Here is a 17,797-nt window from a genome sequence, read left to right on the forward strand (position 1 = left end):
TAAAAAACATAGCAGAAAGCTGGAACAAGAAATTGAATTTAGAAATATGCACGTTAGGCAACTCAACAATTGTTTTAAGAACCATGTAAAAGTAAAATGAAACTACTGCTAGTATCATGTTCTTGCCTAACCCGAGTGTTTCAGAGATATTATTTGTACTAGACCAAAAGATGCCGCTCCTAATGGTATAGTTAATGATGGTAAAGCAAACAAACATAATACTGCTATTCAGAATCGTCAAGAATAGATTTTTTACGGCTGTAATAGTTGATAGATGTGTAGAGAATTTCATGGGTGATGGCTATCTATAGACTCATAGACTCTAGCGCTGAGTGTAAATCGCACTGCGTGATTAGCCAAGCCACTGAAGCGTGCACATTCGCCATGTCGAGTTGAACTATCTGTAGGGAAAATTTTCACTGCACGGGGCACGATACGATAAATATTAGTGATAATAAATGATTTTTATAGATTACTAGTTGTCCCCTGCCTTTCGGAGAAAGCAAATGACTATTAACATGGGTTTGCCTGTCTGTCACACTTTTTGGGACACAATAACTCTACTTCTAATTGAGCTAGAATGTTCAAACTTGGTGTGGGTGTATGGCGATGCCTTGATGGAGTTGGAATATGAGCATTTTCTGCTGAGGTTAAGCAGAGATACATGTAAGCAATTTGATTGGTTGATGCTTTGAGACACAATAACTACAGTTCTGATTAAATGAGAGTGATCAAACTTGGTGTGTAGTTTCATTACATCAATACCTTGACTAAGTTCGATAATGAACATTTTCTGCTCAAGGTAAACAGAGCGATGAGCATTTGATTGGACAAAACTTTGGGATACAATAAATCTCCTTCTAATTGAGATAGAATGTTCAAACTTGGTGTAGGTGTGTATTAGGTTGATGCCTTGATTGAGTTCGAAGATAAGCTGTGTCTGCTTAGGTTAAGCAGAGATAAGCAATTTGATTGGTTGATGCTTTGGGACACGATAACTTTAGTTCTACGGTAATTATGTGAGAGTGATGAAACTTGGTGTATAGTTTCATTACATCAATACCTTGACTAAGTTCGATAATGAACATTTTCTGCTGAAATTGCGATAAGCAATTTGATTTGTCGAGACTTCGAAAGACAATAACTCTCCTAATTGAGGTAGAAACTTCAAGTTGGTGTAGGCATTCATTAGGTGGATGTCTTGACGGAGTTTGATGATGAACATTGTCTGCTTATGGTAAGCAGAGATAAACAATTTGATTGGTTGATGCTTTTGGGCACGATAACTGGTTATAATTGAGGGCTATAGATTCATTATATCATTACTTTGACTAAGTTTGATGAGAATTGTCTGCTTAGGCTAAGGAGCGATAAGCAATTTGATTGGTCAAGACTTTGGAACATAACAATTCTGCTTTTAATTTAGGTAGAATGTTTAAATTTGATTTTTATGTTCATTAGGTGAATGTCTTGACTGAGTTCAATGATTAACATTTCCCACTAAAGTTAAGCAGATCCAAGCAATTTCTTTGACTTCAATTCTATCTGATAGAGAGTGATGAAACTTTGTGTACATGTATAGTTGATAATCAGTTTGATTGCTTGATACTTTTGAAAAAGATAAACGTGGAATTAATTAATATGTGTCATCTATTTATTTCGGGATTTCGGCGGGGGACACCAGCCTCACTGTTGGTATGTTAACTTGATGAGGATGTAAAACTTGAATAAACGAAGTTTGTAAAGCTTGAATAAACGGTGCAAATAAAATTAAACGGGAAGATCAACTAACTTGAAAATTCACACACCATATTCATTCTTTTATTCGTCACGTTTGATAACAAGTTCCATTGCTGGTACAAAGTTCAGTACATGATAATGAAGCTACCATGCATTTACAAGGTGGCTTGCATGTTCTTTACAACGTTGGCTGCCTCGGGTAGAGATGACCAGTTGTCCAAAATCTCACATTTCAAAAGTGACCATTTTGAAACCAAAAGGTCAGCCAAAAATGGGATCAGATCGTGTGTGTCCCGCCTTTTTTCGAAAAAGAACATCAAAAACTATCTATATGCCAATTTTCATGCTTTTGTCAAAAAGTGAAAGATTCTATGAAAATATCGACCTAGGCGACTGGACTAGTAGTTGCTAAATTATCACGGTCTGGTGAATCTTATTTTTCTCTTGACAGTGTACAATTTAAAGTCAAAGGAACTGAATTAACTTGATCTAATAATTTCTTGTGATTCTAATTGAGACAGAGTGGTGCTAATGAGAGATCAGCAATTTGATTCATCAATGGTCTGTTACCCGATAACTTTGATTCTAATTGAGTGAGAGTCATAAAACTTGGAGTATTGGAGCTTTTACTTGTGACGTATTTCCGGTGGCTATTTTTAGCTCTGGAAGACTGGCCTTATTTTCCATGTATCTTAACATGGTAAATGCTAGGGAAAACAATGTTTTTAGTCTTTTTTTCATGTCTAAATTGTTTTTTTGTTGTTTTTATGGCAATATACTACGCTGTAGTAGACGATATGTCAACCTTGCACATGGTCCAGTCGACCTCTGTATGTAAAAGCAAAAACCAAGATGCATTGCTGTATAATGAAGCCGATTTATATGTTTTGTGTTAATTTTACTGCAAACAGTTAATAGATAACATCTGTTTTGTTGTAAAATGCCAAGAAATAAAGCATTCGAGTAAATAATAGAGTGTGACCTGTAGTTCCACAACAGAATTCAAGACGATATAAAATATTTAAGCATGGCCGTAGCACATCTTCATAAAAGAACAAGTAATTATTACGTTGTAAATAAAAATAATTCTGTATAGAATGCATCAGGTTCAGTTATATATTTTTATTCAACAATTGTTCTCTGAACTAAATACTGAATTTGAAATTTTGATAAAATGAGACACAAATGTATCGTTCTTGGTTGTGACAATGGAGATAAACTGACTGGATTAGATTTTACAGAGTGCCAAAAGCTGAGCCAAGACAGTCTATATGGTTACAAACAACTAACAAAAAAAACCAAAAAGGTTTTAAATAAATCATTCACTGATTCGACATAATCATTGTATTATTGTTTCTGTTATTCATATTCCATCAAGAGGAAATTTGATAAAAATGACTGATTTTTCACTCCATGCACTACAACTACTTTATCATTGGTTAGTTATTTTCACTCCAAAATATGTAACAGCTTATAAGTTTCTTTGAGTAAATAAGGAAAACCTGTAAAAGTTCTTATAGTTCTATTATCTCAATACCTTGTGTAAGTTCTATGATGAGTTTTTTCCGCTCAGGATTAGGAGAGTGATAAGTAATTTGATTGATAAAGGTTTATACAAAGATAAATGTGCAAGTCATCTGTTTATTTTGTGATTGGGGTGGAGGACATCAGCCTCACTGTTAGTTTGTTGAACATTGGCTTTATCTACAAACCTAAAATATTTTTTAAGGGAGACAAGTAATCATACAAAACAGGTCAAATTAAATACATTAGCAATGATAGGTAAACAACCAGAATAAATAAAACAGTGATTACATAGAAACTACTGTTCAAACTTTAATTCTTATTGACACTTTAATTTTTGACACAAATCATAGAAACCTTCAGATCTTGTTCATTTGTTATTCTGTTACTGCTTAGCAACTGCTATGGTTGTGTGGGTAGGATCTTGGCATGGACAAATTAGAACCCAGTACTAAATTGTCACAGGGGGTGGAGAGGGATGGGTCTAGCTTTAAGTATGACAATGAAAAAATATTAGTACAAGTGCACATAACTATTGTTTGGTAGTCATCATGTTTATAAATTTTCCCTGGTTGTACGTGACAAGGAGTAAGGTTGCCTGTCCAACCTCATGGGTTTTCTCCGGGTCCTCCCATTTCCTCCCACTGCTTAAGGCCCCTATGCGCAAGCGAATAATTTAAATAAATTAAACCATATGTTAGTCCCGAAATGACCTAGTCTCTGTCGAGTGGACGTTAAGCCTCATTTCTCTCTCTCTCTCTTATAAATTTTTCCATATTATTGCACTAAACTCCATTTGATTACTTTTCTGACTATTTCCTTTTATAGGGTCAAAGACAAAGCTGCTCAAATACAGAAGTTTTGGACGGATGCTGATTTTGGTTATGTTCAGTTTTTTCAAAAGCAATCAAGAAAATTTTGTTCATCTAAGGAAAAGGTACCGGTATGCTCTTTAACTGGACTGATTTATTTAGTGAGAGTTGATGCTGTGTGGATAAAATAGGTGCATAAATAGGATTTGTGTGTGTAAAAGTATGTAGTCAAAGCTCTAAGGTTGTAGTTCTGTTACAAGATAGAAACAAATAAAGTTGAATCATTTAGTGATATATAATGAGTAATAACACTTTAAGATGATGGCTTTTCTACCTTAATTTTACTGAGATTTTATTTTCTGTTTTCTATGTACATAGTCCAGAATTTATAGATCAACAGAAGCACTCCAAGTGTTAAAAATCCTATTATTCATAAACAGTTATTCATAAGTTAGATTCTTATATTGACTTAGGATATCTCACTGCAGTTATCTAAATTGAGACAGTTCAGGTGTATGCTGCATTTTGCATTTGGTTTCTGTCTGAATTTTATTGCTAATTCAAAATGTAAGACAACAAAAAATTTGCAATTATTGCTAATGAAATATGGATTTTGATTTGCTACCAGCTTGGACATCTGATCACATGATATACTTCACAAACATTTTCCGACATTTAGGCCCATTTCACCTGTGGATTTTAAAGAGAAACCTATTGTAGAGCACAATTCTTATTAAGCTGGTGCTTAGAATTATTGTCACTTTTGTTTAATTTGAATTCTTTTATTTTAAAGGATGGTGCTGTCCTAGAATGTTCAGGTTTTTTAAGACACTGCAGAGCAAAAAATATTTTTTTAAATTTCAAAAATGCAGATATAGTAAATTCCAGAAATAGGTGAGTTAATTGTTCAGACATCAAGGCATCCTCAGTATTCCCAGTGGTATCGTTCCGTTCTATTCCACTAACCACTCGATCCATTCACAGGGAAGACACATGCTCAAATTATCCACCCTTGATAATTGTGCTGTTTTTATCGACGAATCAAACAATTCCACAAATATAAGGCTAGTGGGCGAAGGTAGGCAACTCTCAATTTGTTGAAACTGAAATCGCAGAATCATTTATGTAAACTTTATGAAAATACTTTAGGTGAGTTAATTGTTCAGACATAAGGCATCCTCAGTATTCTCAATGGTATTGTTCTGTTCTACTAAACTAACCACTGGGTCCATTCATGGGGGAGACAGACACATGGTGAAATTATCCGTCCTTGATAATAATGCTATTTTTATCGACCAATCAAACATTTCCACGAAGATCTGTGAATCATTAACTTTGTCAAAATACTTTAGGATATCTTTTTGTATTCATGTCACTTCTTTGATGTTAAGTTTCTCATAATCCAACGTACAAGCTGCTGTATTGTCTTGAACATATACAATGACGCTAAGACTGGTATGTAGTCTGTTTTTTTGATTGGTTTATAGAAACAACCTACGTGGCCAATGAAATTATCAAGGGCAGGTAATTTGAATTTGTGAATACCTCCTGAATGGACCCAGGGGTTGGTGGAGTAGAACAGAATGATACCTCTGGGGATAGTGAACGTCTTCAAGGATTTGTGGTGAAATGTGTACAAATTGATGAATAGGGAACCTTTGGCAGTTGAACTTTGGAGAACAAGTACATGTATGATCAAACTTATCCCTACCATTGCACATATCCGATATTTTGATAGTGACATGGATATCATTCGATTGACATGCAATTTATTTCATCAGAGGAGGAAGTCTACTGATTTTCAACAATTTCCAATAATTACTTCCAGATTTATTGTCCTTGATCACTTTAAAAAAATCTTTTGGATGCTCAAGTTGATAAAATTATCTTTCTCTGTCTTTATATTCAGTGTTTATGTTAATGAGGTGAAGAAGTCTAGAACTACTTTCAGAATTATTGTCCTTGATAAATTTTTCAACTATTGTCGACTACTTGGATGACATAGCTTCTGTGGGCATATGTTTTGTTGTTATCTTATCTTTTTATAATAATAAGTGACTCAAAAAAGGTCATATAAAAAAAGATCCAGTTTTCAGATGATCCTGTGTCACTTAAAAAGGGCTGCATGACCCATGTTTTACCCCTCAAATGTGGCAGAGGCTCGTTTATCAAGTACACAACCCTGATAAATAATACTGACAATCATAAATGATACTGGATAATCATACATTTCTGGTAAGTAACATGATGAGATAAATGTGGTGCCTTGAGTTGAAATGCTATGTTTATGGGAAATCATTTAGCCCAGTTGTTATCCTTTAACAAAATAGGTCCTTCGGATGAGACGGAAAATCGAGGTCCCGTGTATACATTGGAATGCACGTAAAAGATCCCTTGGCAGTTGGAATTCGATATAAAAGAAGGCGATAGTGCCGCTGCCCGGGCAAAATTTCCATCATAGCACACTGTATGGCGTATGCCCGTCTTCATTAGCCCATTATTGGAGCAGAACAGTATGACGTTATACCCCATTTCATTTCATTTAACAAAATAGACCCGAAAATAAAAAGCTCCTTCCTGCATCATATTTTTCGTAAGGATTGTCTGAGAACCAGAAATTTTTTTTGTATGGCCTAAATTATATACACACATAATGCAAGTATAATCAGTGGCTTCCAACATCCATGTATAAACTCAAAACTTGGTTTTTCAGATACAGAGAAGATTTATTTAAAGAAGGTGATGTGGGAGGATATTGTGATGTTTATATGAATGCTCTAAAGGCTGAAGATGGTCATAAAAGTCCTCTACAATCTTGGTATGTTCCTACTCTGTATTATTTTTGTCTCTCTATCATGATTCATGGGTAGCGATTCATCAATGCGTTGTTTAAACCTTGTTTGATAGGTACTGATTGTGTGTCAATGCATGGTTTCTGTTTCAAAATTTTGCTGATCGGACATTTTTAATTGGCGTTAACAGAGGCCAGAATGTGTGTGTGTGTGTGTTTGGGGGGGGGGGGGGGGTAGCTGAATAGTTTAATGTATGCGCTTTAGATTCAAGTGGCGTGGTTACATCTCAAGTTCATGCCCGTGATATTCATCAATAATTACACTGTTACTTAATTGTAAAAAAAACGGCAACTTTTCTGAATGTGGGTAGGATTTGTCCCTAATTTTGTATTTAGTTCTTCATCCCTGAAGAAGTTAGTATTTTTACTGACGAAACGTTGGATAAAACGATGGTTTTTTGACATTGTATTCTATTAATTATTTTATATCACATTGAAATGTGGTTGTATATTGTCGTCGCCCCAGTCCGTCCATACCTCGGTCTAGAGGCTAAAGTTATCATCCAATTGACTTTAGATTAATACACATAGTTTAAGGTCTTGAGATGAACAGGTGTATTGATTTTCAATGAATTTGTATACTAAACATTAGCATGGGCCAAACAAATTCCAATGATTTTTTGATAATTACTTAATGAGTTCTTACTCAGTGCATTATAAATGTTTCATTGCCGACAAAAGTAAAAATATGCGACAACTCTTGTTGACTGCTCGGACGATTTAGCTACTGTGGGCGTATGTTTCATTGCCTGGCAACCTATCTTACATACAAAACATGAAGAACTGTTCTTTTTATTTGTCAGGTTTGCAGAGTTAGGTGGATATACATCTTTATCACGAGATCCTTTCAAAAACGATGACTGTGATATAAAAATAGATAAACCAACATACCTCATTAAATTAGATGCAGGTATGCTATTGTTAGCCAAGTAGATTTTCTGGCCTAATCTGTAGTGAATTTTTATACGCCCACTTTGAAATGTGGTCGTATATTGTCATTGCCCCCGTCCATAGCCCTTGATCACTAATCTGTAGTGAGTTTTTATATGCCCACATTGAAATGTGGTCATATATTGTCATCGCTCCCGTCCGTAGCCCTTGATCACTTTGAAATGAAATATCTTGTGGACGTTCTACAGGCTAAATTTAATATCCTATTGACTTTAAATTTATACACAGTGTTTAAGGTCATGACACAAGGGATCCTAGTCATTTTCAGCGATTTCCAATATTTACTGTCAGAGTTAAGGCCCTTGATCATTTTGAAAAGTTTTGTGGACTTTCTAGAGGCTACAATAAATATTGAATGCACTTTAAATTTATACACAATATTTAATGTCATGAGACGAAGAAGACTACAGATTTTCAACTATTTTGGATAATTACTGCCAGTGTTATGGCCCTTGACCTCTTTGAAAAATCTTGTTGAAGCTCTAGAGGCTAAAGTCAATGATCCTGGTCATTTTCAACTATTACTGATAATTACTGCCAGAGTTATGGTCCTTGATCACTTTGAAAATCTTGTGGGCACTCTCAAGGCTAATTTTAATATCAGATTGACTTTAAATTTATACACACTGTATATGAAGAAGCCTATTGATTTTCATTTATTTCCGATTATTATTGCCAGAGTTTTGGCCCTTGACTTCTTTGATATCTCTTTAAAACCTCTAGAGGCTAAAGTTAATATCTGATTGACTTTAGATTTATACACAGTGTTTAAGGTCATGAGACAAAGGAATCTAGTCATTTTCAACAATCTCAAATAATTACTGCCATAGCTATGGCCCTTGATCACTTGGAAAAATCTTGTGGACACTCTTGAGGGCAAAGTTAATGCCTGATTGACTTTAGATTTAAACACAGTGTAATGGTCCTTGATCTCTTTGAAAAATCTTGTAGACATTCTAGCGGCTAATATAAATTGTTTAAGGTCATGAGACAAACAATTGAAACAATTTCTAATGTTTTCTGATAATTACTTAATGGGTTATTACTCGTAATCAGATTTTCATATGTTGTAAATGTTTTCATTTCCGAAAAAAAGAAAAAATATGTGACAACTAATTGTTAGTTGACTGCCTGAACGACTAAGCTGCTTTAAGCTTGTGTTGCGTTGCCTGGCAACCTGTCTTTTTGCATGTGCTAACATTGGATTCATTTGTAGTATGATGCCTTAGGATCACACTTATTGGCCATATATGGTCCGGGAATGTTGACTACTGCTGGGCACTTTAAGAATCATATTTTGTGGATTCTAGCACATTACAAATCTAATTAAACTTGGCTATAGTGTTATAAAATTTATTTTATTTTTTCAGGGGTGAACATGTTTCATCATTTCTGTGATTTTGTCAACTTATATGCTACATTACATTTAAACAATACATTTAGTACAGATATCAATATAGTTATGTGGGACACAGTAAGTACTTAATCATTTAATCTACAATGAGTAAACAGGGAATTTCTTTAGTCAGGAAAACAATTAGTTGAATTTTTATTTCATAATACTCACGATTACCATTTGACTGGAACAAAAAGCCAGTTATTCCTCCTTGAAATCTATCTTAAAATCATTCTACCAAGTGCATAGTTAGAAATGAAATGGGGTTTAATATCCTTTTTTTGTACAAAATGAAATGGGTCACTGTCATCCGTCAGCCAATCAATTCTTATTTAATTAAATTCTTTTAAATTAAAAATCTATAAATCAATTTTTGTATTATTTCAGAGTGCAATGTATTACGGTGATTTTTTTCATGATACCTGGAAAGCTTTTACCGATAATCCTATTATACATCTAAAAGATTACGATGGCAAAAAGGTATTAATTGACTGCATTCAACCCTTTCGCAGAATTTCCTGACTGTAGACAGAAACATTTTCTTTAAATGAAAATAACAATGGAATTAAAACAATCCATTTGTTAATTGCTATTATTTTACTTATTGATATTTATTTTTAATTTTTAGTTGAAATATAATTTATCGTTTAATAATTTCATGTGGAGACAAGATTCAGCCATGTTAATTCCTCATATTTTTATTTATATTTTAGGTGTGTTTTAAAGATGCCGTTTTCTCTTTATTAGCTAGAATGAGATTTGGTTTATATTATAATATGCCTTTAGTAAGTTTGTTTTTTTTACTGATCATGTACCAATAATCTCAAGTAATGTGTCTCAATTTGAACATCGGGTATGGATAAAAACATAACCCATAAGACTTGGATATTATGCATTGATTATCATTTATAACCAATAATTTGATCTGGAAAACATTCTATGTTCCATGGTGGCTCTCTGTGGTCTAGTTCTTTTGACTCTTCCAAGAATACTGGGCCCTTATTCACGAAAACTTAAACTAAGATAAAAACGAAATTTTAAGAAATACTGCAGTTCGATTGGCTGACCAGTAAAATCAATTTGCATATATCCAATGAAGTTGCAGTATTTCTTAAAATTTCGATTTTTATCTTAGTTTAAGTTTTCGTGAATAAGGGCCCTGGATCTCATCTCTTTTATGATGGTAGTTGATTGGTCAAGGCACTGGATTCTCAACAACAATGTCTTGGGTTCAAATGAGGAGAAACTTTAGGACTTTTCAAGTCTTGTCTTCACTTGTCAGTGGTGGTACCTGCGGGATTGACAAGGACAGTGTCTGTCTAGTCATTTAGATGCTACAAAAAAAAAAATGACCGCATTGATGTGCACATAAACAAACCGTTGAGCGTTAAATGTAAGATAAGTAGGCAGATATGCCACTGTATGGACAAAAGTCTTCTACTTTAGATTGCACACACAACTATAGAATACAAAATTACCAAACGTTAGTCTCCAAATGGTTGATGTATTTTGTTGATGAGATGTTGAATCCCACTCCATTTCTTTCCATTCCATAATTTTCATGTGTTAATAAGTTACAACAATTACTATGTTTTTTCGTTTTGTTTTTTTTCAGATACCTGGTTGCCATGGTAGTAGTTTAATGAAAGCATTTTCTGATCATGTTTTACACAGAATGAAAATAAAACAAAAAGGACCTCATGTAAGTTGTAAAAAATTTTTAATAATATCAAATCTACATATTGTGTATATTATTAATAAATACATAGATACATCTTGTAATCATTTTAATTTCTAGATAACAAGTGTCAGTAGAACAATCAGTTACATGTACATCTGTGTCATTACATGGACATATAAAGTGAATAGTGATGTATTATGGGAAACTATATGCAAAATTGATTTCCTTACATACATGTTTCTCATCTTAACAGAACATTTTGATGATAGAAAATTGGTTAGATTGCTACTTAACAAAAATATCAGATAAGATATATGAATTTTTAATCAAATTGTGTAAAAACCTTCACTGTGTGCCAAAAACTTGGCAACTTTCCTTGTCTGTCCTCCAGGCATGCATAAATTGACAAGTAAATTCTCCAGTTGATTGATTTCACCACCAGTCAATCAAGACTGACAAATGTGACTGAAATGTGAGCCCTGATTCAGTAAGAGTTATCACTTTGTATCCCAAGATACAGTAACAATTAATGCATTATAAATCAAGTAATATCGTTATTGTATCCATACATATTTCTATAAAGTTCTGCTGATTTATTTTTGGCTTTCAGAAAGATAAAATTAGAATAACATTATTAGATAGAAAAAGTGCATACAGAAACATCATGAATCAAAATGAGGTAAATAATACTTTTTTTTATGATACCTTATGTCCCTGGCTAACCATCAAGTGTGACATGCTGTATTCAATGAAGATACCATGGGAGATCATTATACACTTATGCCAGCTTTATTATTTAAACTAACCATGCTTAAAAACTAGATGTGCTTTGTAGATTTTAACCGATGATCTTGTCTGCTAAATAATGGCACTCATACAGCAAAGTCAACGCACATTTTCCGACTTTTACAATTGTTATGCCAATATAAATACTTACGATGTTGAGTGAGAGTTACAGAGAAAAAAAAACTTTTTGATGTCGATTGTTTTTTACATTCATCTATATATATATATATGTCGATTCGGAGTATGAGACGAAAGCCTGATACGGTAGTTGGAAGCAGATGTTAAACCTCAAGAACAAATGAAACTGGAGTGATGCAGATTTAAAATACTGCTAGTAAAAAAGGAATATATAAAAAATTACCATGGTTAAGGTATTTTATTAATATCAAAAAAAATCCTGTGAATACAGATGGTTTGAGTATTTTAAACAATTCACTGTGGTTTGTATATTTCAAGGGATGGCTGGGTGACCGAATGATTTAATGCACGTTGGATCATAAATGAAATGAAATGGGGTTTAACATCCTACTGTTCTTCTCTGACTGGGCTAATGAAGATGGGCATACTCCATACAGTGTGCTATGATGGAAATTTTGCCCGGGCAGCAGCCTATGGCCTACTCTTATATCAAATTCCAAATGCCATGCCAATGTATACACAGGACCTCGGTTTTTCATCCCATCCAAATGACTAGACAGCTGTTTGTCCTGCAACACTGACAAAGGGAAACAAGTGGGAAAATCTTGATGAACTTTTTTGGCCAATGCAGGCGTTGGATCCTAAGGTCTGTCATTGAATCAAGTGGTGTTGTTTCGATTCCGTGCTTGTACGTGTCAAGGAGTATGGTTGACTGTCCAAACTTGTGGGTTTTCTCTCGGTCCTGTGGTTTCCTCCCACAGCAAGTGAATTATTGAAATAAAATTGAACCATGTGTTAGTCCCAAAATTATCTAGTTTATGTTGACTGGAAATTAAACCCCATTTCTCTCTCTGTATATTTCATGAAAAAAACTTGTTGGTGTCAAAATAAAGTGTCTTACATACTTGTTATATTTATTTTATAGTTAGTATCAGCCATGAAGATGGTGGGACATTATGATGTACAGGTTGTAATATATGACAGGTAGGGTTTTCATCCATTATCAATTTCGAAGGAAATTTGGTTTAAAATTTTCATTATTAAGATGAAATGGGGAACTGCTGCATTATGATACACTTCCAGTTTCTACTTCTGCTTAAAAAGCTATTTTACTTTTGTGTAATTTATTAAATAAACAAAGTATTTTCTGTATGTAGATAGGGGAAATAACTTTGCTGAAAAATTGTGTTGAAATAGTAGGAAATATCAAAGATAGGGATAAATATTTCCTAATATATTATTGATAATTATGCCACATTTTTTTTATATATAAAAAGATGTGCCTTATATTCTTCCATTTTATCATCACTAAATAAATAGTCCTGTTGCATTTAATAACCATTTAATACCTGATTTAAAGTCAAATGACGATAGTCTGCATTCTTAATGACAACCAGACACAGTTGTCATTTGAGAGTGAGTATTCACTGCAGTAAGGTTTATTAGAGCCAACATTTGGATGTGTGGGTCAAATGACTAACTAATATGCTGATTAAGGCAAGCAACTAATCAACTCTTCTTTCTATTTTTTAAAACCCATCAGAAATCTTCCGTTCCCGAAACAAATGGAAGTAAGTGATCATCTTTCTGAAATATTTTTTTTTAGTTAAACAGGGTTCTGTTGTATTAGCCTGAAGATTAGAGAATACATGGTTTTATCCATAAAGTATAAAAAAATACATTTTTTGTCCATGCATAGTGATATAATCTTGGTATCTGAACATGTGCAATCATACTAATGGTTATATTTTACCATGCCTAGGATTTATTTGATGCATTGTGTGCAATTTGAAGCTATAATGTTTTCTTATTCAAATAAAAAAAATATTTAGGTTAAATTAATTGCTTCCTACCCAAATAATTGCTCCTTTTCAGGTAATTTTCAACTGATTCAGGTCCAATAAATTTTAGATTTCATCAGAATTTAAGGGCAGATTTAATTCTATGTGAGATTGTATTACTGATTTAAGATATGATGTCACCTTATTATATGTATTTTAGATATCCCATAATTCTGATATATTTATTGGTATGCATGGTGCAGGTTTAACGCATGTGTTATTTCAACCTGATTGGGCAGTATTATTTGAATTGTAAGTTACCTAATATTTTTATACGCCCACATTTTCATGTGGACGTATATTGTTGTCACCCCTGTCCGTCTGTCCAAAATTTGTTTGTGGACACTCTACAGGTCACAATTTTTATCCTATTTTGACAAAACTTGAAATATAGGTCTATCTCCCACAGATCTCGGTTCCTTTCGATATTAGTCACAAATATTAGTATAGAAGATAGATAGTGAGAACTGCCAACTCATTACCTAATCTCCCATAATGTATCTTTAAGTGTATTTTTTATATTTTACAGACATAATTGTGATGATAAGAATTGTTATTATGATTTAGCCAGATTACGAGGTGTTAAATATATGACATGGGAGAAAGAAGATAAAGTACAACCAGAAGATGAGGTAAAATACTAGCATGAAATAACTGTTGTTAGTTCTCTTTTACCAATAAGTATTCCTAACTTAGAATAGTGTTGAAGGGGTATTTGTGTTGTTATATAAAGTTATGAAATTACAGAGCACAATATGTTTTGGGTATTTTATTAACTGTTTGTGTCGAGAAATTTGGGTATCGAATTTTGTTCTTATGGTACAAGTTTGAGTTTTTTTCTTGACTTAAAATTGATATTCAAGTCAGAATTTATTTTAATTTACGCTTATAGCAAGGTTTAGGATTTTTCTCACTTCATTATAGAACTGATATCAAGTATTATATGTGCCAAATATGTAATTAATTTTGTTTATATTTTTATTAGGGACATCATCCAACTTTAGGAGCACACGCAAAGTTTACAAACTACGAGTTCAATGTAGAAGAATTCATGAGATTAATCAATATAGCAGCAGACCATGTCACTTACCATCCACAATTTCAGCATGCTAGACGAAATAAATATCAAAATGTTAAAACTGAATTATAACATTATTCAATTATAGATCAAATACAAGTGCTATTCAAGACATTGTCATACTAATTTATTTATTAAAAGGGGTAGATATTACAAAGTATCAAATACTGTGGGATAATATTATTTTAATAAAAGGTATGCAATAATGATTTTGTTAAAGAGTAAGAAACAAAAACGTATGAAATATTTTGCAATAATCATTTTATTGTAATGATTGTTGTTATTATATAACTTCAAAAAAATATGGCTGGTAGGTACAAAATAAAGATAGGAGAATTATTATTTCTATTATTGTCTAAGACACATAAAGATGGTGGTGTGAAATCGGTAGAAACCAAGTAGGAACTTTGATTGGTCGTAACTTAAGTGAGAACTTATAGATTTTGATACTTTGGACCAGACTGTTTTTAATCTAGGAAAGACCTTATAAAGGCTTTGCCTGTTGTTCAATCCTTTTCAAATGAATAAAATATTGTTTAAACTAATCTAGTATGTATAATTGTTTATTGACTTTTTCATAATATTTATTCTGGCTTGTTGTTTTATGTTTAAGAATTATACAAGCAAGTAATATTTTTAGGGATTTTATTTTTATTAATGTTTTGCAATTTATATTTGTGTTATTAAGATTTTAAATCTTGTGTGTTTTAAGAAAATATACTGAGACGTAATGAAAACACATGACTGATTTGACTGGAAGTGCTGGTAAGACATAATGCAGCTGAAATGTTAATTTTAACATAATTATAGCTGGACATTTACCGACACAAGAAACTCAGCAACAGTCTAAGTAGGCCATAGCAACTACAATCAACACTTAGTTGCAGCATAGGATCCGCATTGGTCTACCGTAAGGCTGTCCAAAAAGCAGTCGAAAAGAGCGTAGTCGGCAACATACAGTGTCAGCACTGATGAAACCAGGTGGACCCCTCACAGTAGCAGCAGTGCGGGTAGCCGGCAGTGTGTAATCTTACAGAACTAGATGTTTCTGGATAAAGCAGTTGTGTGTTCAGGTGTCAGGCATATGGCATATTGTTGTGTCGTCCACAGAACTATACGAGTAGTACTGATAGCGTTCATTCATTTGTTCCTGGAGTTTTACGACCACTTCCACCAAGGGTGATATCATAGACAAGGATACTAGCGTTTTAAAAGCCATATTTTGTACCCGATGTCTACACCATAAATTGTGATTTTAACATACCCATTCTTCCAAATTCAATTCTTCGTGTTGAGAGAATTGATCTGTAGCACAATTGAGATTCATAAAAGTGCTGAATTTTCAATGCATCTCAGTATAAAGTGGGGGATATTTTTTTTTATTTTTTTTTATTTTTTATTCAATTCAACTTATGTTATTCATTTGTCTTGTCATTTAATTTCATAATTTTTATGTTTTAGTTCTTTCATTTATTCATCATATATCAAGATAAAACATTCAGTTGATATTACCCACGTCCAAATATTTTGTGAATAATCCACCCATACTGAATTGTTTATTTAGAACTAGATTCAATTTTTAAACACTAAAAACTACTTAATTTTTAATGTTGCATCCCCGTATTTTGTCCCAAGTCTGTGATCTAGTTGTTGTGACTAATTCTGGGAGGTATTTCACTGACAAATTCCATTACCCTACACCAGAATATTAGTAAATAACATTTTTAATTTTTAAATATCTCTATTGAAATAAGTGGAATGTAAAAACTCCATTACTTTGATTATATAGACACCTCTTAAAGTCTAAAGCCGAAATACACATTCGTAAATATTACCTGAATGTGTATTAGTATTTTTGAAATATTTTATTGTAAAACGTTGACCATATCTAATCCATCAGCTTTGTATTTAATCCTTTCTGTAAGTTTTATTCTTATATATTATATAACTCAAAACTTTTGATTAGTCCCATTTGTCCCACTTTTATATAACATGATGATACATCATACTTTACCTAGGGTGGGGTTGTCCTTATTTTTATGTGACACAACCGCTTTGATTTGCGAATCCCCCCCACCACCACCAAAATTGGGTGGTCGGGGGGGGGATATTTTTATTGGATTTAATGAGTTGATAATTTGAATAGATTCACATGTAAATATACATTTTATATGCTAAATAGAACAGATATACATTTATAAATAGTGTATGCTACATTAAATGTATATTTTAACTACTGATCAAGTTGAGTATATTTGTTTAAACAAATAAAATATTTACCATAATTCATTTGCATCTTATTTTAGATACTCTTTTTTAATGAATAGTAAAATCATAAATATATTTTTAATATGGTTTGTGTATGTACATTTGGATTTGTGGTTTAACAACTACAATAAAGGTGTGATAACTAAAATAAAATATTGTCCTCTATTCTCAGGTAAAGCAGGGGTCTTGTTTTTCGACAACCATTGGGCAATTGTACAGATGAACTTTTGCTAGCAGTTTTATTTGGTAATGGTAACAAATTGTGTATCGTATTGCAAGGCATAGAAATTGTTAAGTACAAAAATTTAAATTTTAATCCTACAAATTTAAATTTTAATCCTACAAATTTAAATTTTAATCCTACAAATTTAAAAGTGATCTGGAATATAAATCTATACTTAAACATGCATTATGCAAGAGCAAAATCTGCTTATTACAAGTCTTTCTCTAGGCCTGAAATGTTATCTAAATTATCAATTAGACATTAATTAACTTATCCAGACCATAATAAACTCTCGATGTCAAGGCTAGCCTTCGATGTTGGCTGGATTAGATTCCTATATGCCGCTAACGGCCATTGATAATTAAATCAGAAAAAGTGGATAATTGAGACTATGCTGTTCATATTAATGATTTTATTAATGATGACCGAGACTGTGCAGATATTTCACCCGCTTCTTTCTCGGCTCATAGTGGATCAATTTGACTGAAATTTCCAGCAAATTACCTTT

At 32.8% G+C, this 17,797-nt stretch overlaps 1 protein-coding gene across 5 annotated transcripts in view; it reads left to right on the plus strand.

The window, feature by feature from the left end:
• The window catches only part of LOC126828711 (EGF domain-specific O-linked N-acetylglucosamine transferase), a 41,015-nt gene extending 23,928 nt beyond the window's left edge, over window positions 1-17,087 (plus strand). For 4 of the 5 annotated variants that reach the window (XM_056102470.1, XM_056102469.1, XM_056102468.1 and 1 more), the window contains 14 exons: window positions 4,093-4,201; window positions 4,870-4,970; window positions 6,790-6,894; window positions 7,731-7,837; window positions 9,249-9,352; window positions 9,662-9,754; window positions 9,988-10,059; window positions 10,890-10,976; window positions 11,566-11,634; window positions 12,805-12,863; window positions 13,423-13,450; window positions 13,881-13,972; window positions 14,250-14,352; window positions 14,706-17,087. In XM_056102470.1, coding sequence (XP_055958445.1) covers window positions 4,093-4,201; window positions 4,870-4,970; window positions 6,790-6,894; window positions 7,731-7,837; window positions 9,249-9,352; window positions 9,662-9,754; window positions 9,988-10,059; window positions 10,890-10,976; window positions 11,566-11,634; window positions 12,805-12,863; window positions 13,423-13,450; window positions 13,881-13,972; window positions 14,250-14,352; window positions 14,706-14,870 — 1,294 coding nt within the window. In that variant the 3' untranslated portion in view covers window positions 14,871-17,087. Of the gene's footprint in view, window positions 1-4,092; window positions 4,202-4,869; window positions 4,971-6,789; window positions 6,895-7,730; window positions 7,838-9,248; window positions 9,353-9,661; window positions 9,755-9,987; window positions 10,060-10,889; window positions 10,977-11,565; window positions 11,635-12,804; window positions 12,864-13,422; window positions 13,451-13,880; window positions 13,973-14,249; window positions 14,353-14,705 lie in introns of those variants that run through there. The other variant, XM_050558666.2, reaches the window with a different exon arrangement.
• The last annotated feature ends 710 nt before the right edge of the window (window positions 17,088-17,797 follow it).

The sequence above is a fragment of the Patella vulgata genome, chromosome 7, assembly GCF_932274485.2.
Source record: "Patella vulgata chromosome 7, xgPatVulg1.2, whole genome shotgun sequence".
Lineage (NCBI taxonomy): Eukaryota > Metazoa > Mollusca > Gastropoda > Patellidae > Patella > Patella vulgata.